Source organism: Conger conger, chromosome 2 (assembly GCF_963514075.1).
Source record: "Conger conger chromosome 2, fConCon1.1, whole genome shotgun sequence".
Taxonomy (NCBI): domain Eukaryota; kingdom Metazoa; phylum Chordata; class Actinopteri; order Anguilliformes; family Congridae; genus Conger; species Conger conger.
Genome location: NC_083761.1, coordinates 70624462 through 70646797, shown reverse-complemented (window position 1 = coordinate 70646797; position 22336 = coordinate 70624462). Strand labels below are relative to the sequence as shown.

Sequence of the window (22336 nt, the reverse complement as noted above, 5' to 3'; positions counted from 1 at the left end):
AGCAACTGCCTTAAGGAGATCTAGATTCAATCATAGCTGTCAACCAATTGGCAGTCCTCCAGTAGCCTAACCCTGTCTCTTTAACGAAATTGGGTTCAGGACCAGTAGCAATTACGCACATGTTTCAAAATTGAAGAGGCTTGTTCTATGCAAGTTCTGATAGCAATGCAGCCTGTTTTATCCCAATGTAAATTAACATGTATCTGTGGAATACGACATTAATAAAATAGTCGTAATCATGGGCAAAATTTGGGATTTCGTATTAATTGTATCTAATTTGGCCACAACATGCAGGAAAACGACGGAATGTGACTTTGGAATCAATTATCTGTATACGTACGACAGAGTCAGGTAAATCTTTCATCTTATTGTATTTTTCTGGACCCACAATTTCCCCCAAAGTAGCTGAATAATAGGAACAATAAAAAACTTTGGCGCTACTTTGTCATTTCCCAGATTTTGTTGTTCATCTCAATTAACAACCGACAGGGTCAAAGGTCGAGCTGAAATGGCGTTTACAGTCTTATATCAGCAGTGGTATTTAAGCGATTATCCGTGTGACTGGAAACTGGAGTTCTATTACCGCTTTGTAAACCGCTTCACGCTTTAGGAGAAGGAAGTAATAAGTAGAAATACACCTTTGTCTTGTATTATTGTTTATTCTCATATTTACGAAACAATACCGAACGGATAATTGCACGTGAGGTTCGAGAGGATTACATCATTTTGCCATTCATTTATATTCTCCGTAAACGTGGGGGAGAATTTCCCTGTATATTTCCAACACCTTGGTTTTGTAGAAATCTAGATACACTCTATAATTAGTCGCATGCATTGAGGGACAGCCTATGTCAAGTTCACGTGACTGAATTTGCTCAGCTTTGCAGATGGCCTCTGCTGTGAAAAAAAGGAATGCAGCGAAGGGGGTGTTCTTTTTAATTAAGCCTGCTGCTTCGGCAGAATAATTTGATCTGACAGCTCTATAATCACTGGGGACAAGTTTACAAAATTATACAAAAGAGAGAAGGGAAGGGAAGCCTTCCTCCTAGTGTTGGAGATGGGACCCTATACGCATGGTCTCTGCCATAGAGAACAAACAACAATGCCCTTTCCACAAGTGTCATTGTCACACTGTGCTGAGCACAAACCCTCTACTGTAAAACCACACAATGTTCTTCCCACTGGAATTACTCTGAGAACGGCTCACCGGGCCCCTGATTCATCTGCCTTTTGGAAGTTTTATGTAATTCCGCAGTAGATGCTCTTAACTTTGATCCGTAAGTACTGTATTTTACCTGTGTGTGTGTGTGTATTTATTGTATGCACATTTGTATAGGTAAATATGTTTGTGAATGTATAGAGGAGAGATGGCGAGATTAGATAATGTGAAATTGAAAATGAATCACAATATTAGCAGGAGACCAGACTGAGGGTGTTTATGTAAAATTTAGAAATATGTAATGCTTCTAAAAGCAGAGACGCTCAGAACTAATATCTAGGACTAATGATGATCATTCAACCACTAGATGATTTTGCTGAAGTATTTATGGAGCACATCTGACTAAATGAAGTACTGACTCGTGTAGTGGCAATGAAGGAATATGTCTACAGTGCTAGAAATGTTTTAACTTTTGTAAGGCCAATCCTGAATCTGTTTAGGGAGGAAAGCACATATTTGCAGTGATTCATATTCTCTACATCTACTTTTTGTGAATGCCTACCAAAGCATTACATGTTCTCGAGTAAGAATGCTGTTCTTACATAAGTCACTAGAGGTAATGGAGTGTATCATAATAAATATAGTGCACAAAGGATAACATTTCATGGCAGCTGAATTGAATGGCTCTAGTGATGTGTAAAAAATCTAGATGATCACATGCACATTCTGAAAGGAACACCTTACAGTATTTCCACCCTTTTTTTGAGAATAGTTTTCATGGTTTCTAATGAAAACAGGTGTGTGCTCCTGCAAAAGGTGGTGTAAGTGAAACATTTCTCACAGGTTTACTGTTATTGTCTTCTACGGTAAGCTGTGTCTTTATTGATTGAAGAAAGTTTAAAGTTACTTCACAAAAAACCTCATGTGAATTAACACCATGCATAAGCCAACGTTTGTTTTCCACTCCCAGACATAGTAAATACAGCAAGTAATCACATTATAACAACTTTATTGCCACCTGTCATTACAGTAGATGCTACCGATCAGTGTTGTTCATTGTAATTGAAAGCTCACTCAGTTTCTATCTGCAGGTGAAGAACAGAGGATCCTGGACTCCCTGTACGTGAGAGATGCGACAGTGGAGCCGGTCCAGGCTGGTTCTGGCTGGGCGGGAGAGGGGCCTGCGGGCGCGGGTGGGCCAGATGAAGAGGAGGCTGTGCCTGGGGCACCTCAGCCCGGAGCTGGACCTGGAGCCCGGGGTCTGGCTTCGGAGCTTCCACCTCCTGGACCCTGAACATCCCAGTGCGGTCAGTGAGTCCAGCTGGGTCCTGGGAGTTCTCTTCCTTTCAGTTCTTAGGTGAATGTTGGGGTTTGGTTCAGTTTCCGTTTGTCACGAATACCAAAATGAGCTTCGGGTCAGGTTTGGTGTTTTAATGTCACTGTTTGTGCTCTTTGGGGTTAGTCCCAACAGTTGGGGGACATGACTAGAGACCTGGAATTGTAGCACACTTTTGTGTGGGTGTTCAGCCTCTGAATTGAACTGCACATAGTTTTCTCTGTTCTTTGATTAGCATAGCGGGGGTGAGTTTGTTAGGCTGAGGGCACTGTGGCCCAGTCTGTGTGAAGCTCTATTCACAAAACATTTTATCTTACCACTAAGAGTTCTCTTAAGTGACACTAAAAGTCCTTAGTTAAGAGTTTCCTCTTAAAACCCATTCACAAAGAAGTTGCCAACTTTTACTGAGGAATGGGGAGCTAAGAAATTGATGGGGTTGAGCCCATTGCTATGGCTGACATGTTTCATGAACAAGGTTACTTGCTACACCCACAGTGATTGGTTGGGAGGGGACAACAGGCATGCGTCAGTGAATTAATCATAGAAATGTGGTTGTGGGAGGATGAAAAAATCCTGTTGCCAAATTCAAATAAATAGTTTTAATTGCAAATGAAGGCTGTTTCACTGATTTAACATAAAACCAAAAATAATATACTGACTAGCCAAGTATACCATATATTCGGCTACCTTTCAGTGCTTAACTTTCTCTCCATCCATGATGGGTCAATTGGATCAATACCTGGAACCATTGGAGGTGTATCTCTTCTTGTTTCTTTTTGACACCTTTCTCTGCTTACCCTGTCAATCCAGGTCTTGTTTTTTTTGTCGTTTGTTTGAATCGTGTACAGTGAGGGGACATGTCAGCTGAGAGGACATGCAGATCAAACGTGTATAACGACTATCACCCTGTTACCCTGTGTGCCTGCATGTGTGAGTGCATGCATCTCCCAGCGATCTAAATCATGCGTTTCATCATTATGGTTGGTTATTCATTTTGTTCCTTCTGTTACCTGACAGGTTTTTGTGGGTCTTCTACCGATGTCTCTCTGCCATGTCGTCCTTCCCTTATTATACTATGTCTTTCATTTTCTCCTGTCAAATAATGAGTTTGACTGACTGTGTTTGAATTAAGAACCTTTGTGGAAATGGAATTTACTGATTAAATGTTTCTTTAAAAATGACGTATAGCTGCATGACTAAGGACCCACAGCCACTGTTGGTGCTCTGCTATGCAGGGTTTCTTTGTATTTTGTTTTAATTTAATTGATCATAATTATTCTTGACTAGCCATTGAGCCTCTACTGTATGAGTCACTATAAAAGTATTAAGGTGGGAAATACTGGAAATTGATTTGGATTCAAGCTAGAACTGAAACTGAAACATTATTTCTTTCTACTCTGTTTGCGATGCCCGCATGAACACAGGCATTTTACAGTGCCAGGTAATGTGGTTTCTGACTAATTAATTCAACATACATTAATATGCAAATGCAGCAATAAAGCACCTCTTTTCAAGGAAAATTGAGCCTTTTTAATTTGAGAAGAAACCGGTTTCCCTGAGAAATGTGAAGCCATACCCACCACGCCTCTTACATCATGGCTGCACTGATTGAATAACTGCACTTGACCGAAACCACATGATCCGTTAAGATTATCTCCAATTATACAATATCAGAGACCACATGCTGGCGTAACGTGCCTCCTCTTTTGTCAGCCGTGATGAAAAGAGATCATATGGCATTGATGTGAGGTGGTGTTCGAATCATTGTTGTGCAGTCTGCATGTATTATTTTCATGACAACACACATAAATGCCAAGTAGTCTAAGAAAACAGGATTATGAAAATGGGAAAATTGACATCAAAATTCTTATCAGTGCCATGCAGTTTTACACATTTTGTTCAATTGAAAGCTGTATTAAATGGTTTCCTGTATAGTACCTGGTGATACTGTACACGTCCCGAAAATGCAGTCACAAATCAATGAGTTTTTTTATTTGTGAAGTGTCTGCTGGATACTTTACTTACGACTGCAAGAGTTGATCAGGATTTGGTCAACCATGCTGTTCATGTGGAAGCATTCCTCTGTATTTTATTTTATGAATTTTGGTTTTCATTTTATGTTTACTCCAAAAATATGTTCGTGTGTATGTATTCTTTTAGCGATATCCTAAGTACTGCTTTTTTTTCCATAATATGAAATTTGTCCTGTTGAGACTATCACCTGCCTTAGCTCCGCCTTTGGTTCAGTTTCGTATAAAAACGGGCCCCTCCCACCTCACTCGTGTGGTTCTCAGGTGAGAAAGCGTTTAATAAGGCTGGACGCTCCTTGCTACTCGCGTTTTCTTGCCACCGCTGTGTCTACTTCAGGGCTACTTGGGGAATGTATAAAGTAATATTTCACTATTTTTTCTTGATTTTGATAAAACAGGCGGCTTAATTATTTTGTTGTGACATTTCATTCATTCGATATATTTTCAAGAAGCATTTACATTGTAACCGCGTCTCGCTACTCAACATGAAGAACATATTGCGCAAAAGTCGACCAGCAAAAGTCAAAGCGCTCAAGCCCGCACGCATTATGCAGCCATAAGTGAAAAATTCGTGAATCCGGATTTCATTCATAAAACGCAAAATAAAATGGAAGAAATGGCTCCATAAAGAACCAAAACTTGGAGGCAGAATTTAATTATCCTTCTCAGCCGCTTTGGAAAATGGGAAAATGGCAGTTAACAATGGTAATTATTATTATTATTATTATTATTATTATTATTATTATTATTATTATTATTATTATTATTATTATTAGTAGTAGTAGTAGTATGGTTGTTGTTGTTGCTGTTATATGGTGATATATGTATGTAGATTTGTCTTTTTGAGCACAGTAATTTCTGAGGAATGTGCTACACTGGTCTGACATAATGCCTTCACTGGAGCATTTAACAGCTTATCCATCTAAATCTGTGGTTGTATTGTTTGCTTATAATATGCTTATGTTTATGCTCTTACTGGCTGCTTCTTGCTGGCGCGGTCGTTATGCTGTTCAACACAGTCAGTATCCCTCCAGCTGTGTTCGTTTCTGTTGTGAATCTTTCTCTGTGGCTGTGAGGTCATGAGGACACTTTGTCACAGACGTGTCACCAGCCTTGCGCACTAAACACACTGAAATAAGCACTCATGCAGTGATAAAAGCTGTTACTGTCAACAACATGTCCAAAATTGTGTAGGCTGGCTAAATGTTTTTGAACACAGATTCTGGTTGTGTGTGTCTGCACATTTGTTCACACATTTGTTCTCATTTGTATTGGCGTGTCTAAACTGGCATTCATACACTGTGGATGGGGTTACATCTGTCCATCTGGACAAAACCTTCATTGTGCTTTGAGCTTTGTTCCTTGTCTCTCCTCCCAGTTATTGGGGACTCCGTGTTCCTTTTAGGGTATATAGTGCAGGCCTCTTCAAACGCAGGAATAGTTGCCTGATTTCTTTGAAGTACAATAATTGTTTACTTTATACTGTGTTGTTTTTGTTTTGTTTGGAAAGTATCCTGTCACTAAACTACACCATTTTCTTGGTTATTTTTTCCTGCTCAGGAGCCCCCCTGGGGTTTTTGCCATTACCCATGATTCTTGATGATTGGCAGCTGGACATGACTTTCACAACGATGGATGAAAAATTAAATAGTTAAATAGTGAAATAGTTACTGTATTTGACAATGTCAGTTGTGATTTCTACATTTCTCTGTGGCTTTTTCCCAGCTTGACTAGCTTCATTTAACATGCTTAATTGCCTGGAGTTTTCTATTCTGTAGTAGAAGGCAAATAACCTGATTATTCTACCCCAAGACTCGCTTATTTTACATAAACATAGGTATCCTAAACTCACTGATGTTTGCATTTGGGAGCTGTGCAATACCTCAGAAATGAAACCAGTTGATTCAGGTATGGGGCATGGCCCAGGCTGACATATGGTGTAAGGCAGTCTGGTGATGACAGGGAATGTATTTCTGGTGTGATCAGGGCTGAAAGCCATCCTGTGGATGTGTAGCCGTGTCCTGCCTGTAGGGATGTGGCTGAGCAGAGCTCAGTGCTGCAGAATGTTGCGGTGACTGGATGCCGTGTTTAGAGGCTCATAATCACAGAAGGATTCGTGCCACGATTTTAAATTTACAGTGCAGGTGACTGCATTCTTTATCCCTCGAGTCTTGTGGTCCGTATCGGATCATCTTCTGCAGATGTCTGGCTTGATTAGTTGGGAGAGAATTCCAGTGCCATCATCGCTTTTGAGGAAATGTGAGCAGGAAATTAAGTGTGACTTTGCATTTCATGGTTTGAATACCGCCTCTACACTCACTAAAACCAAAACCACACACATTCACAGAGGACTCCATTTTATGAAGTGGAGTGGTGTTGAAACCTTGGACCAGCACAGCTCACAGTGAACAAATGGCCGTTTCCCTTTCTGTCGCATTCGTATTCAGCGGGTGATAATGGACTCTTCACAGTACACAACCCGAGCACATGGTAGCGTGGCCCCTCCTGTGAGGCAGGGGAAGTGCTGGGTTCCTCTCTCACGGTGTGCTGGTGCTTATTGATGATAATATAATAAAAATAACTTTTATTTATATTGCACTTTTCAAGCATACAGCACAAAGTGCTTTACAGCAGTGAAAATCAAATCCCATAAAAACGGACACAATGCCATGAGAGACAACACTATTACTTAAGACCATATAAAAATATAAAATCGATAAATGTATAAAACAAATACAATTTTAGGACAAAGTAGACAAAAAAAACATAGTATTAATGGATAAATTAAAAAACATAAATTCAATGTAATTCAATTTCATATAGCCACCTCACAGAACAGCAGAGGGGGAAAAGGGAGACCGTAGCTCTGAGCCCCTGATAGCACGTGAGCTGGGGAGAGGAAGCCTCACGGCGATAGACTACAGGTGAATATTCTCACAGGTGCACGGGCTGTGCGGTGGCTGCTGTTTGTAAACGGGTATTCCGCTGTAATGCAATGTTGGATTTTTGTCATTCGGTTGCCCATCAGCATTCCTGACCTCCCCAGTGAAACCTGCGTGGCAGGGTGGGTTCACAGCTCTGCTCTCAAACAAACACCTTCCCCATTAGTTTCACACACCTTATCTGCATCTGAATACTGAACCAAGCACACGGGAGAATCACTTATTTCCAAACATTAACTGCCCCCCCCATTCCCACTATTGAGGTCTCTCTTAATCTGCTGCACCAAGTGTAGAAATGAATATGCCCTGAACGTATCATTTAAATTTCCTGTCCTATGAATGCAACCCAGATTGTGTAACATTTGATAACATGGTTCAAATAGTCCAGTTCTCTAAAGTAATTAACTTGAAGTGTTCCTCTCTGTTCTGAGATTTGGAAATGTGGAGGTGATTAATTCTTACTGGTAGAATTAACATTTTCAGTGGAAATTCCACTGCAGTGTTTCAGTCACCTGAAGGGTACTTTATCAAAGTCATTTTCTTCTTTTTCTTTTTCTTTTCCTGGATGCCATGTGTAGTACAAAACGCCACAGGAACTAAATGGCTTCTGGTGATTCTGTTGAGATTCACGTGCATAATGTATAGACTTGTATTGCAGTTTTTCAGTCACCTGACGGGAACTTTATTAAAGATATTTTCTTATTTTTGTCATTTTCTTTTCCTGGATTCCATGTGTAGCAAAAAAAAAAAAAACGCCAGAGGAACTAAATAGCTTCTGGTGATTCTGTTGAGATTCACGTGCATAATGTATAGGCTTGTATTGCAGTTTTTCAGTCACCTGACAGGAACTTTATTAAAGTTCTTTTCTTATTTTTGTCATTTTCTTTTCCTGGATTCCATGTGTAGCAAAAAAAAAAAAAAACGCCGCGGGAACTAAATAGCTTCTGGTGATTCTGTTGAGATTCACGTGCATAATGTATAGGCTTGTATTGCAGTTTTTCAGTCACCTGACGGGAACTTTATTAAAGTTATTTTCTTATTTTTTGTCATTTTCTTTTCCTGGATTCCATGTGTAGCAAAAAAAAAAAAAAAACGCCGCGGGAACTAAATAGCTTCTGTTGAGATTCACGTGCATAAGGCTTGTATTGCATAGTTTGATGGTGTGCAATTCATTATAATAAAAATAACTATTAAAATTATAACTAATAATTAATAATAAACCTTATAGCACGTTTCCTACAAAAAATAGCTCAGTGTTACATTCGGCAATTAAAACTTTTCACAGAAATGATATAAAATAAAACGATATAAAATGCTACAATAAATGCTGTAAATAATACATCATATAAACAAGACAATGTAAATGGAATACAGAAATAAGATAATATAAAGTGCTAGTTGTCCACTCAATGAAAAAGGTACAGTAAGTTTTCACTAGCCATTTAAAAATGACCACTGAGCTGGCCTCTAACATGGACATTCGAGCAGCGAAGGAACATAAAACAACAGAAAATCTGAGATACCATTCAAGCTTTGTGTACAAGTAGAAGTGCTTTAAAATCAATTCTGAAAGAGAACGTGAGCCAGTGCAGGGTATCTAAACCAGAAGTAATAATTATGCTCTCACTTCCTTGTTTTCAGGCTGAGTTCTGAAATAGCTGTACTCACTCACTGGAAGACCAGTGAAAAGAGTGCTGCAGTCGTCCAATCTACTTGAAATAAAAGCATGAATACACTTGTCAGCATTCGTTCGAGTTAAAGATGGCTGCATTTGGCCATGTTTCTTAGGTGGATGGTGGAAAGCTATCGAGCATTTTTCTGCCTTCTGGCCGCAGTGGCTCCACGCCCCCTTCGGCATGGCCCTAACCCTGTCTCTGTGCCTGTCGTTACCCAGGATCCCGTGCAGGAGTGGGGGGAGGAGGTGGAGGACGGGGTGCTGTATGGGATTACTCTGCGCAGGGAGTCCGTTCCGGACGCCCCCAGCCCCGTCCCTGAGGAGGCCCAGCCGGCCCAGGCCTTTGTGCAGTACCGCACCTCCAGAGTGCGCCGGCTGAAAGCGGCAACCCTCAGCCGACTGGTCACGCACCTGCTGGACCCAGCCTATCAGGAGCCAGACTTTGAGCACATATTCCTGTCAACCTACCGAGCGTTCACCGACACCAGCACACTCATCGAGCTCCTCTTCCAGAGGTATGGGACTGCGAGGGGCTGGGGGTCTTCTTCTCTTATTTGATGTCTTTTTCTGGCAAAAAATCCCATTAGTAGTTTGTGCTACAGGCCTCCTTAACAGTAACTTATTCTCATCACCATTGCACTGAAACAGTACTTCTGCAGCTGAGAGAGAGCCCATTCTTTGGATTAAATTACATTTTTTGAAGAGAGTGAAAAGAATAACAATGTTTAAATGTACACCACACAGATGTCTGTCACAATATTAAAATGTATAATCCATGATTGGACGAGTGGAGGCATCGGCCCAATGAAAAGGAAGCATTGAGCTCTCACAGTGCAGGAACACCGTTGTGTGAACCCTGTCAGAGGTCCAGTACAGGCACAGAAATGCCTCCTGCAGCCCGTGCGGCTCATCGTAGTCACGCACGTCACTGTGCTTCTCCGGCTCTTTCCGCAGGGATGACATGGTGTCCGAGTTGGACAACAGCGATTCCCAGAAGAGGTGAGTACGCCCGTTTGCTGCAGAAACGTTATTATAATTCTCACATTCCACCTGCTTTTCACCTGCTCTGGCCTTTCCGGGACATGGATGACATTGTTTCCTCCCCGTGCTCCACGCGCAGCACCCTGCTGCCCCTGATCCGGACCTGGCTGGATGAGTTCAGCGAGGACTTCTGGGAGCCGCCCCAGCACCGGCCCCTGCGGCTGCTGTCCGCGCACCTCAACCACCGGCCCTGCTTCCGCCGCCTGGCCCCCCGCACCGACGCCCTGCTCAAGAAGTTCCAGAGCGAAGGTACGCCTCTCCTCTCCTCGCCTCTCCTCTCGACACGCCTGTTCGCCTGCCCTGTTTCACGGGCAACTTCAAACTAGTCAGACTTGAGACGCATTTTTTTTGTGATGAGGTATGTTCATCCCTCCCCCGACCCAGAGCACAGACCTGCTGGCCTCATCTCTGCCGTGCACAAGCCTGCGGCAGCAGTGCTGGAGGAAGAGGAGGGCACGAGTGAGGAAGGGTCGGCGTGGGAGAATGCCGAGGAGCTGGGAGACTTTATGCACTTCCCCGACAGGGACATCGCTGAGGAGCTCACGCGACTGGACGCGGTAAATATCAATCACCACGGCTCTGTTATCACTGGGACTCCCCCATGCCCCAAACCGTAATAACCCCCCCTCTCTCTCTCTCCCTCCCTCTCTCCCCCTCTCTCCCTCCCTCCCTCTCTTCCCCTCTCTCTTTCCCTCCCCCTCTCTCTCTCCCCCTCTCCCTCTCTCTCTCTCCCTCTCTCTTCCTCCCTCAGGGGCTCTTTGTGAAAGTGGTGCCGTTCCAGTGTCTGGGCTGCGTGTGGTCTCAGCGGGATAAGAAAGAGGGCCGAAACCTGGCCCCCACCGTCCGCGCCACCGTCGCCCAGTTCAACGCCGTCACCAACCGGGTCATCACCTCACTGCTGTGCCCCCCCGCGCCCGCCTCCCCCGACCCCCGCCGCCAGCCCCCCGGCCCCGCCCGCAGGGCCCGCATCATCGAGAAGTGGATCAGTGTGGCGCAGGTCAGCGCGGCTCCTGTGTGAATGAGCGTGAATGAGCGTGTAACGCCAGCAGACCGGACGATGTGTGACACTTCTCCTCCTGCTGTGCCGCTCAGGAGTGTCGGCGGCTGAGGAACCTCTCCTCTCTCAGGGCCATCCTCTCCGCCCTGCAGTCCAACGCCGTCTACAGGCTGAAGAAGACCTGGGCCGCCGTCAGCAGGTGAGAGAACGGGAGGGGCTCCGGCAGGGTGGGACAGGGCCACGGGTAATCGGGAGGTTGGGACAGGGCCACGGGTAATCGGGAGGGTGGGACAGGGCCACAGGTAATCAGGAGGGTGGGACAGGGCCCCGGGTAATCGGGAGGGTGGGACAGGGCCACAGGTAATCGGGAGGGTGGGACAGGGCCCCGGGTAATCGGGAGGGTGGAACAGGGCTGCAGGTAATCGGGAGGGTGGGACAGGGCCACGGGTAATCAGGAGGGTGGGACAGGGCCACAGGTAATCAGGAGGGTGGGACAGGGCCACAGGTAATCAGGAGGGTGGGACAGGGCCACAGGTAATCGGGAGGGTGGGACAGGGCCCCGGGTAATCGGGAGGGTGGAACAGGGCCACAGGTAATCAGGAGGGTGAGACAGGGCCCCGGGTAATCAGGAGGGTGAGACAGGGCTGCAGGGCTGGGCTTCAGAGGAAAGCTCTGGCGCGTTCCGTGACCTTTCTGGAAAGGAATGTGCCGGCCTATCCCTCCTGAATCTGTATTCATGCCATTCTTTGTCACTGTAGTCATAGGAATTCCTCTTATCACGCCACAATTCCTGTTAGGCACAATGTTTGATAAGAAATGGAAATGAAAATCAATGTTAAGGGTACTCCCTCATATGATTCTAATGATTCTTAATTTCCAATGGCTTGCAGTTGCACTGTGATAATAAACAGTGTGCTGTGTCGGATGTTGCAGGGAGAGTGCGGCTGTCCTTGATAACCTGTGTGAGACCTTCCCGGATGAGAACTGCGTGCTGACCAGCAGGGAGATGCTGGTGGAGGTGAGGCCTGTACCCACAATGCATCTGGAGTCGCCTGTTCATAAACACGGACAGGCAGCATATTTGCAATTGTTCTTGTGCTCGGAGCAATTGTTCTCGCTGCTTCCAGCCTTATCAGGGAAGCACAATGTTCAGTTCAATTGTTTATGTGTGAGTGGTGATTCATTAACTGCGGTTTTTGGAGTCAACAGGAACATTAAAATAATGTGAAACATATTGAGTATTGCACTGCAGTTTTTTCCACCCTGTGGCTGTTATGTGCACGTTGGGTCTAGGGTCTATTCACGTACTGTAAGTGACTTAGTGTCTAGTTGCCAAAACTGTGGTATTGCTACTTGGTCAGTTTTCTGATTAGTCTACAAGGGTTAAAGTTTTTATCTATCTGATCACTCTAGCACATGGAACTGTTCTTCCCTCGAGGGTTTTCAGTTTACTTGTCCCTGGTTATGATTTGCCCTTTATTTTACATCACTCTGGCTAAGAGTGTAATGTAAGGTAAGGGAAAGACTTGTCTTCGCTTCAGTGCTTTTGTGTTGGTGGTGAAAAAGGACTGTTAGATGAAATCCAGTCTGGATGCATGCGCAGTTCTGCACGGAGTTGATGAAGCAAACCCTCTGCCGCATTTCTGAAGCTGCGTTGTTGGAGGAGGGGGTGCGGGTCGTTTGGCAGGCTGTGGCCTGTTTCAGTAAAGGGGTCAGGAGCCTCTGAAGGGCACGGCAGTTTTTACTGATTTTCTTTGACCCATGGCCTTGTTCAGACACCCACTGAGAGGTGCGGTGTTATGAAAGGGTTTAATTGTTAACTGTGAAGCCCCAGAGGTGAAACACAGGACAGACCCAGTGGAGCCATAGATACGAGTTTCTGAAAAATGTTTTGTGTTCCACTTCCTTCATGTTTGAAGTACAATCAGTTTAAAAACCAAGTTAGTCAGAATCGTCCAATCCGAGTCGTCACTCGGAATGAGGGGTGATGTCAGTGTTTTAAGAGCGAATGGATGTGTTTGCATGTTTCTGCTGTAACAGCCTGTTTCACAAAGTGACTATAGTGCAGATGCCAGCAGTCTAAGGGCTGCGCTATTTGTTGGCTTTTGTTAGCATTAAAAGTGCTCACAAATTGCTTGAAATTTGAAATATAGGGCAAGACTGGAATTCGGCCGAAGCTATGAATAGTCCCTCCATCAATATAAACCAAACAAATATAAGCCTGCTGCTATTTTCGGACTTGGGCTGACGCAAAAGCAGAAGCCAAAGCTGTGTAATTTTAGCACTAGATCTGAATTTCATTCCATTCTTATTCGTAACAAATTTTTTCGTGCCAGCCCAAGAACATGAGAGAGCAGTGCTATGCGGCAGGGTGCGGTCAGACTCGATATGTTGACATTTGAGACCATGGCAACCTTTGTGTCACACCTGGATACGGTTTCTGGTGCTAAATAAGAGTGTGTTGTTCTGTGTGTTGATCGTCACATAGGAGGGGAATCTGCAGACTGAGGATAGCACCTCCTCCCCCAGGTCTCCCAATCTCTGCACCCTCCCCAGACACATGGTAAGACTCCTCTCAAAGGTCACATCACTATGGCGTCATCCCCTAAAAATAAAGGGGTGTGAAACTGAAAGGCATGTTAAAGTAAAAAATAACTTCACTGACCTTTGTGAGGGCTTTCTGACGGAGCAGTACGTCATTCTCCACTTTGGTCATTCATTCAGAAAAATTCAAGAAATCTAAAAATCTAAAATTAGATAAGTAACTGTGTAGGTAGATATGACATGCTCATTATATTTTGGCCTATAACAAGTAAGACCGGGAAGCGATTGTCTAGCTGTGGCCACTGTCAGTTTCTGCTGATTGAATACTTGCAAGCGGAACTGTTGCATTTTCCTCTTTCCGTTTGAAGCAGCCAAAATAAGTTTTTTTCCGTAAGACCAAAAATAAAGTATTTCCCGTAAGACCGAAGTTCCTTGTTCTTATAGCTTTGCTTGGAAATGTAAGAGGAACGTCATTCATAAGACTGGAAAGTTTGCTATTTGTAGGTACCATCTGTTGATTTTAGTGATTATAGTTGAGATATTTATTTTCATCTGTCCTTTGTACAGAATGGCGCTGGTGGTGTTGTGCCATACCTGGGTACCTACCTGACTGCTCTGATGATGCTGGACACCGCACTGCCCGACACTGTGGGGGTGAGTCTACACCACAGACACTGACATGGACACGCATGCACGAGAGTGACTGTCACACTGACTGACTCTATAGCTGTGTTCACACTGGATTGACTGTCACACTGACTGACTCTACGGCTGTGTTCACTCTGGAGTGACTGTCACACTGACTGACTCTGCGGCTGTGTTCACTCTGGAGTGACTGTCACACTGACTGACTCTACGGCTGTGTTCACTCTGGAGTGACTGTCACACTGACTGACTCTAGGGCTGTGTTCACACTGGAGTGACTTACACTGACTGACTCTATAGCTGTGTTCACACTGGAGTGACTTACACTGACTGACTCTAGGGCTGTGTTCACACTGGAGTGACTGTCACACTGACTGACTCTAGGGCTGTGCTCACACTGGAGTGACTGTCACACTGACTGACTCTAGGGCTGTGCTCACACTGGAGTGACTTACACTGACTGACTCTAGGGCTGTGTTCACTCTGGAGTGACTGTCACACTGACTGACTCTAGGGCTGTGTTCACACGAGTGACTGTCACACTGACTGACTCTAGGGCTGTGTTCACTCTGGAGTGACTGTCACACTGAGTGACTCTACGGCTGTGTTCACTCTGGAGTGACTGTCACACTGACTGACTCTAGGGCTGTGCTCACACTGGAGTGACTTACACTGACTGACTCTATAGCTGTGTTCACACTGGATTGACTGGTACATTGATTAATACCTAGGAGTTGAACCCACTCAACGATTTCTCCCTCTCTCCTCCCCACAGGGTGGCCTCATCAACTTTGAAAAAAGGAGAAGGGTAAGCGCTCCCTACGCTGTCCTGTTATGCACCTCAGCACACGCAGTTGGACATAAAAAAACCTCATATAGACATGCTCCCATGATGCCTTATGGGCAGTGAGTGTCTGGATTATTGTTATGAGTAACCTCTGAGGACGGTCATTTCCAAAGAACAGCAGTACTGTACATTCTCATTGCGGGTTGGTTTGTTTGCTTTGGCATGCATTTGTGTATTTAGACAAAACTCCCCAGCTCAATTTTTTTATGCATACTCATGGTCATACAAAGATAGTATGTCAGGAATTTATGCGTTACTTATCAATGCAGGTGGTTCAGGTTGTGACCTCTCTCTCTCTCTCTCTCTCTCTCTCCCCCCCCCCCCCCCACAGGAGTTTGAGATTCTGTTGCAGATCCGTCAGCTCAAGCAAGCCTGCTCTCAGTACAGTCTCCCCCACCACCCCAACGTCGCCCCCTGGCTGCAGGAGAACAGACGGCTCACTGACCAGGAAAGGTAATGGAGGGGGGCTTGAGGTTGGACGGATGTGTTGGCTTTGTCTGTCTGCTGGGTGGGGTGGTGAGTTCCTGGGTGAATTTGGCTATGGTGAAGGCTCTGTTTGTGCCGTTTTGAAGACCTCTGCCCTTTCCTCTGTCACAGCTATGATCTGTCCCGGGAGCTGGAGCCCCCGGTGGACCCATGCCCCGCATCCGTAAGCATCTGGAACCACCTCCTGATTTCCAAAAAACTGACCTCGTAAGTTTTGTGCCCCTGACCCATCCTGCTGTCTCTGCAGTTCTACAGCCTCCCTCCGTGTCTCTAGCCTCTCCTGCATGGATCGGTCATGTGTTGTTGCATCATCGTTAGCATTTATGTATTTTGGCAAATTTTTGGGGTGGCTAAACCTGTTTTTACCTTCTAACCGGCCAAGTGTGCTGTTTGAGTAAAATGTAAATTGTTGTGTGTGTGAGCAGGCTTGTGACTGCTAGCGAGGGATCGGGGCGGAAGATGCATGCTGACCAGATCAGCGTGTCGTCCTCCGGATCCAGTGGATCCGAAATGGAGGATGTCACCACTCCTCAGCCCTCACCCCGCAGATTCAAACTGAAGGTACACACCTCTTTTCTCATGGCTTTCTCTCTCTCTCTTTATTCAGGTATTGTCTGAATAATTGTTTTGCAGATAGCCGACTAATGTGTTAAAAATGTAGGCTAAGCTGATGTATTTCTTATGCTAACTATTGTTGAATAGCGCTGTTGTGATCCTGTTAATGATTGTCATAGAAACTTGTTAGTCAGTCTTAGGCAGGGTGGGAGTCGGTGTGTTATGTTCTGAGTGCTGTTTGCTCAGTGTCAGTTGCACAGCACTGGGTGATAGAAACATTTCTCTGCATTGGCAGCAGTGCTAACTGGCACTTCCTCCACAGTCTCTCTCCAAGTCCTGTCAAGACGTGGGTGAGGACTTCCCCACCTCCTCGTCCTCCTCTTCCTCCGCCTCCTGCTCCCCCTCCAGTTCCTCCTGCAACTCGCAGCCCGACCTCTCCTCCCCGCCCCTCAGCCCCCTGTGCCCGGAGCCCTGCCCCTCTATGAAACACCAGCGCTCCATGTCCCTGATCTCCCTGCCCGTCTACAACAAGCAGGTGGATGACTCCTGCATCGTCAGGGTCAGCGTGGAGAGCATCAACACGGGCAACGTGTACAAAAGCATCCTGGTGGGTCCCCGCTGTCAGCCGCTCACATTCAGAGTGCTGTGGGGGGAATGCTTGAAACTCACATAAATGATGTACTTGTGCATTTGTGCCCAGTCTCAATTTAACCACAACAAAACAATGAAAAAAGACTTCACTTAAGCCCCCCCCCCCCATGGTGTATTGTGCTTATATTGATTGGCGTTGGTCTCACAAACATTCCATGTGCAGTGAAGGGTCTTCATCTCCCACATTCTGCTGTTACCACCTATAATGATATGAACCCACCGTAACCTGTGGAGAGAAGAAACAGTGTTGTGGAACAATTTGGCTTGTGCTTTAGTTATTAGACTATATACCGGGTACTCACATTTTATGTCCAGGCTTAAAATATTAATATAACACATCTGAATATCAAAAAGTGTAAATATAATGGAGTGAGAGTTTTGACCGTTCCCCCTCTCTGTGGTGCTGTCAGCTGACCAACCAGGACAAGACTGCGCAGGTGATCCAGAGGGCACTGCTGAAGCACAGTCTGGAGGAGGTCTGCTGCCAGGACTTCACCCTCTGCCAGGTGCTGTCGCAAGACAAGGGTAAGCACAGGCCTGAGACGCTGCACTTTTACATTACATCACATTACACTATGCTACTCTTACAAAGCTGATGCTTTCATCCAAAGCAACTTAGAGTTGAGTAGACTAGGCAGTCAAAGTGACTTCTAGTTGACTAAGCAGTGTGGGCTTAAGGGCCCTGCTCATGGGTCCAACAGCTGCACAGATCTTATCGTAGCTACTCTCGGGCTTGAAGCACCAATCTTCCAGGTCCCTGTCATGTGCTTTAGCCACTAGGCTACAGGCTGCACTTTTACTGAACTTATATACTCATATTTTATTTAAGTTGGTTATTTAGTATACAATACACGCTTAGCTACTTTTGTTTTGACTGCTTACTTTGAGGCTTTTTGTCATCTAGTTGTAACACTATGTTTCTTCACTCTGGGGGCTTCTCACTCAGTCAGGCAGGCAGCAGGTAAAGGACACAGCCATTTTTAGAGTTTATAGATTTATTATAGGCTATAGTTATGCGGTAAGCAACATTGCAGATTACCATTGCTGTTTTATTCAACTAGATTAATCAAAGACTGTCTATTGAAACTGCCACAACCTTTCTTTGCCCTTTCAACACTAACAATGTAAAAGTTATTTTTGGTGAGCGATGAACAAATAGAAACAATGCTTCCTTATGTTTCTTTCAGAGCTTCGCATTCCAGAAAAAGCCAACGTGTTCTACGCCATGTCTACATCCGCCAACTACGACTTCGTATTGCGTCGTAAGTGGAGGTGCCACTATAGACCGAGAGGAAGAGGCGGATCCTCTCCCAGCTTAGGCTCTCTGTCCGAAATGTGCCACACCACTTCTGTCCTGGATGACTTACTGCAGCAGAAAAGAAAATGACTCATTGTTTAAACTGAAATGGGCATGCAAGGAATTGGAATGGAATCTCCTTGAAATGTTTAAGTGTTGATTTAGTTTGCATTTTATGCAAATGAATACACACGTGAAAAAAACAACCGCCAGAAAGCCTCAGTGACCTTTTCTTTAGAACTGAAACTGTTGACTGTGAGCTATTCATAGACTTGCACGGGGCTACCGACATTTACATTACAATGGGAAAAATTGTATGTTTCTTTTTTCATTTTGAATGAATATGAGATATGGAAGAAGAGCTAAGAAGCACTTTATGAAGAGTATGAGTAAGTAGATGCAAGATTGTGAATACCTGTGAAGATGTGAAATATCGGGATGTCAGTTGGAGACTTCAGAATGGAACTATGGTCTGGGGTGACACCAGGCATTCATGCGGAAGCCTCTTTTTTGGCTTTCTAGTGACGACTCTGCTTTATGTGTTCAACAGTTTGTGCTAAATGGACTCAAACTGGCTCAGGCAGCAAAACTCCATCTGAACCACAAATAAGCAAGTTGTAGCAGATAAACATACTGTGTGCTTTATCACTGATGTAAGATGTGTATGCAGTTTCTAGCTCTGAAACCCTCTCCTCCAACCCCCATCTAACTAAACGTTATCTAAACAGAAAGTGTAAATGTCACAAAAGTGCGAACGCTCTGTCATTGAATCCAAAGCTTACGAACCTCAGAATGCCAGTTAAAGGGAGAGTGGGGGCACGGTGGGCAGACGAGTGGTCCGCTGAATGAACACCACAGCCCTGTGCCAGAGAAGCTTCTGAACTGGAGAGAGAACGGAGGGGTAGCAGCCAGAAACGCACCCTTCAGGATCTCCGTTCCCTGGTGTGAAGAGTGCATGTGACTCAGGTGCTTCAGCATGCCACCTGTCTGGCTGAGTGACATTCCACAGATGCCAGAAGACATTTTTACCATATTTATGTACTACTGTGCATGAGGTGAGCCGTAAACATCGCAGCAGTCAGGGCCAGAGGAATGTGTTGATGATTTTGAATAATTTTTTATTTTACCTATTAGTGTTCTGTTCTAAATGATGGATAACAAATCTTTTTTTTTTTTTTTTTTTTTTTTTGTTAGGCTTGCATTACTGAATCCCCCTTGGCACCTCGGTATTTCTCAGGCAATGCTGGGTTGAATTTCTGCACTGATCTTAAATGTTTACGTCAGCATCTTTGTCTTTCCTCTCCATGCCCTGTAGAGCTGCTGCCACCTCTAGCCCGTGTTCATCCACTGAGTCTGTATTTAGTAATGTGCTTTGGTCAGTCCGGTAGGACATGACAAACATGCAGGAGCGGAGGTGGTGGCGATGGAGATTGCACCTAGGAACTGTGTCACCTGCATCATTGTTTTGGTTAATGACTCCGGGCTGAGTGGAGGCTGGTTCATAGATTGAGATGAAGATCTCTGAGCACCTTGTGACCCAGACCTTGCTCATGGGTAAAGTGTGTGTTTGTGTGTCGGAAGAATGAAGGGGTCCATGTGAATTTCAAGAATATAGACTATATGAACAAATAGCTAGCGTTAACATTTTTTGTCTTTTTTGTATTTAATGGATCTGCATTGTTTTTTTGTCTTTTAAATGTTTAACAGAAAAACTTCCTGTAGAAATTGCTCTTGTTCCCCTTAACGGCCACTCTTGGGTATATGTGTTCAAAAGTTTTTAAAGAGATTATTTTAAAGAGAAGTAGAGCCAATCCAGTTCATGTTTCTGGAGAAAAGCTATAGAACTTAATGGTGTGCATGTGTTGGGAGTGTGCTTGTTAATGCATTTACAAGTATTGGATGAGCTGCAGGTGTGACAGTGGTACTGTATGTGATTGATTGTGAGACTTTTCTCAGGTGGGCCTATGGAATCGCTCTGTGAAACGAAAGCTATTTCCTGGTCAGCCCTGTGAGAAATGCACCTACAGCTCAGTGTTGTGTAATGGCTTGGATGAAAGTTTCTCAGAAAAATAGAATTATCCAATGTTATGTGGTTAGCCAGAAAGTCTTCTTGCACACTGTCTGTTTTTTATGTGAATTAATTTGTATTTTTAGATGTTTCATCACTTTTAACTCGCTGTATTTATGGAAAATTATTAATAAAAATGTATCAGTGCACTGTTCCCACTGGGATGAATTGGGGTCAAAAAAGACCCGAAGAATGTACATAAACTAGGGGTAATAACAGTAAAACACAATTATCACAAATTGGCGGGTCTTCAGAACAACTTTCCCTTGGAATACATGGTATTTCATACATAGATCCCACCTGCCAGAGGTGTCACGGAGTCCATGCCTCCCTATGTCATGTTATTTTCGTGTCAGCCACTGGTCTTCCATATTTGATACATCTTCACAGATGTATGGCCAAGAAACAACCCAAAATCCTATATTGGCAATCTTTGGTGTAGCCTCAGAGGAGGTATTCCTCTCAAATGGACAGGCAGAAGGCAGAAGCTGTAGCTTTCACTATGCTCCTTGCCCGGTGTCTCATTCTTGTAAAGTCACGCCACCCTGTCACACCCAGTGGGGTAAAGATGGTATGGCTCACCTCAAACTTGAGGAACTTAGGGTTCTGCCAAGAAATACCGTGGGGTGTGGCAGCCATTCCTAAACTATTTCACCCGTGACTGACTTCCGTACGGTCTGTCTTATAGTCTGGCTTAATTACACCCTCATCAGCCTCACACAGCATTTCCCAATACCCCCCCTTCTCTTTTCTGTCTGTGTGCTTGTCTTTGTATTTTACTTTGTGTTTTTGCTTCTACTGTACGTCTGTCTTATACACCTAAAACGTTCAATAAAAATACTGTAAGTATATATTGGACAGTGACACATTGTTTGTTGTTTTGACTGTACTCCAGCGCATTGAATTTGGAATAAAATGATGACTATGAAGTTAGTGCAGATGTTTAGGTTTAATTTGAGGGTTTTTACATCCATATTTAGTGAACAGCATATGAATTTTAGCTGTTTTTATACATAGGGGGCCAATTTTAGGGGACCAAGGAATACAAAAATGTGATCTCAACAAAAAAGCACAGCGACCCGTTAATGATTAATATGTTTATGTCAACCTACTGTAACAAACAAGCTTTCGTTTCTTAAAGGAATTAGACTTGGACAAGATGTTCAATTTCATTTTCACCTTTGTGCATTCACTGGCTCGGTTTCCATGTTAGCATAATGTGTTAGCTTAGCATAAAGACTTGAAGCCTATAGGAGTCGGTAGCCTACCTTCGTCAACATGAAGAAATACACTCCGAAGCTGTTTATTAACACAAGGTATCGTGTATTTGAAATATCCAAAAGCAATAGTGATGAGGAACTATTGCAACAGATGAGTAACTATTGCTTTTGGATGTTGCGTGGGCATGTGTATTTAAAATTGAACATGATACCTTGTGTAGATAAGAAAGGAAGGAAGAAGGGAAGCAAATGTTTCACATATTGTTATAAAATATATTTCCTTCTGAATTGCTAAGTAAAATAGGCCGTTCCAAACATTGATCAGAGGAACAACTTCATTTGATTAAAACGTTTATTGGAGAGGGGAAAACATATAAAGAAGCGCAGCAAATTATAGGATGCTCAGCTGAAATGATCTCAAATGCTTTAAAATGGCAACAAAAACCCGAAACACATGGAAGACAACGAACAACTACTGTTAAAACAGATCAAAGAATAGTCAGAATGGCAAAGATTCAGCCATTCATCAGCTCCAGAAAGATCAAAGATGATCTACAATTACCTGTAAGTGCTGTTACAGTCAGAAGACATTTGATCAATGCTAAGCTATCAGCAAGAAGCCCCCGTAAAGCACCATTGTTGAAAAAATGGCATGTGCAGAATCTGTTAAAATCTGCCAAGGAGCACATTGATTGGCCCAAAGAGAAATAGCGTAACATTCTGTGGACTGATGAGAGTAAAATTGTTCTTTTTGGGTCTAGTGGTCGTCGACAGTACGTCACATGACCCCCAGGTACTGAATTCAAGCCACAGTACACTGTGAAGACTGAACCATGGTGGTGC

At 44.1% G+C, this 22336-nt stretch overlaps 1 protein-coding gene across 2 annotated transcripts; it reads left to right on the top strand.

The window, feature by feature from the left end:
* Positions 1-1173: 1173 nt before the first annotated feature.
* On the top strand, positions 1174-20512 carry rgl3a (ral guanine nucleotide dissociation stimulator-like 3a). Of its 2 annotated transcripts, XM_061232598.1 has the most exons (18): positions 1174-1277; positions 2251-2466; positions 9362-9657; positions 10097-10141; positions 10263-10432; positions 10568-10740; positions 10935-11180; positions 11276-11379; positions 12114-12198; positions 13669-13743; positions 14292-14378; positions 15145-15177; positions 15548-15669; positions 15814-15909; positions 16128-16263; positions 16580-16864; positions 17319-17433; positions 18096-20512. In XM_061232598.1, exons 2-18 carry the CDS (start codon positions 2290-2292, stop codon positions 18293-18295), a joined length of 2445 nt encoding a protein of 814 aa, XP_061088582.1. In that variant the 5' UTR covers positions 1174-1277; positions 2251-2289; the 3' UTR covers positions 18296-20512. The 2 variants fall into 2 exon arrangements, with proteins under 2 accessions (XP_061088582.1, XP_061088583.1); XM_061232599.1 differs by lacking the exons at positions 1174-1277; positions 2251-2466 and adding an exon at positions 4796-5230.
* Positions 20513-22336: the final 1824 nt, after the last annotated feature.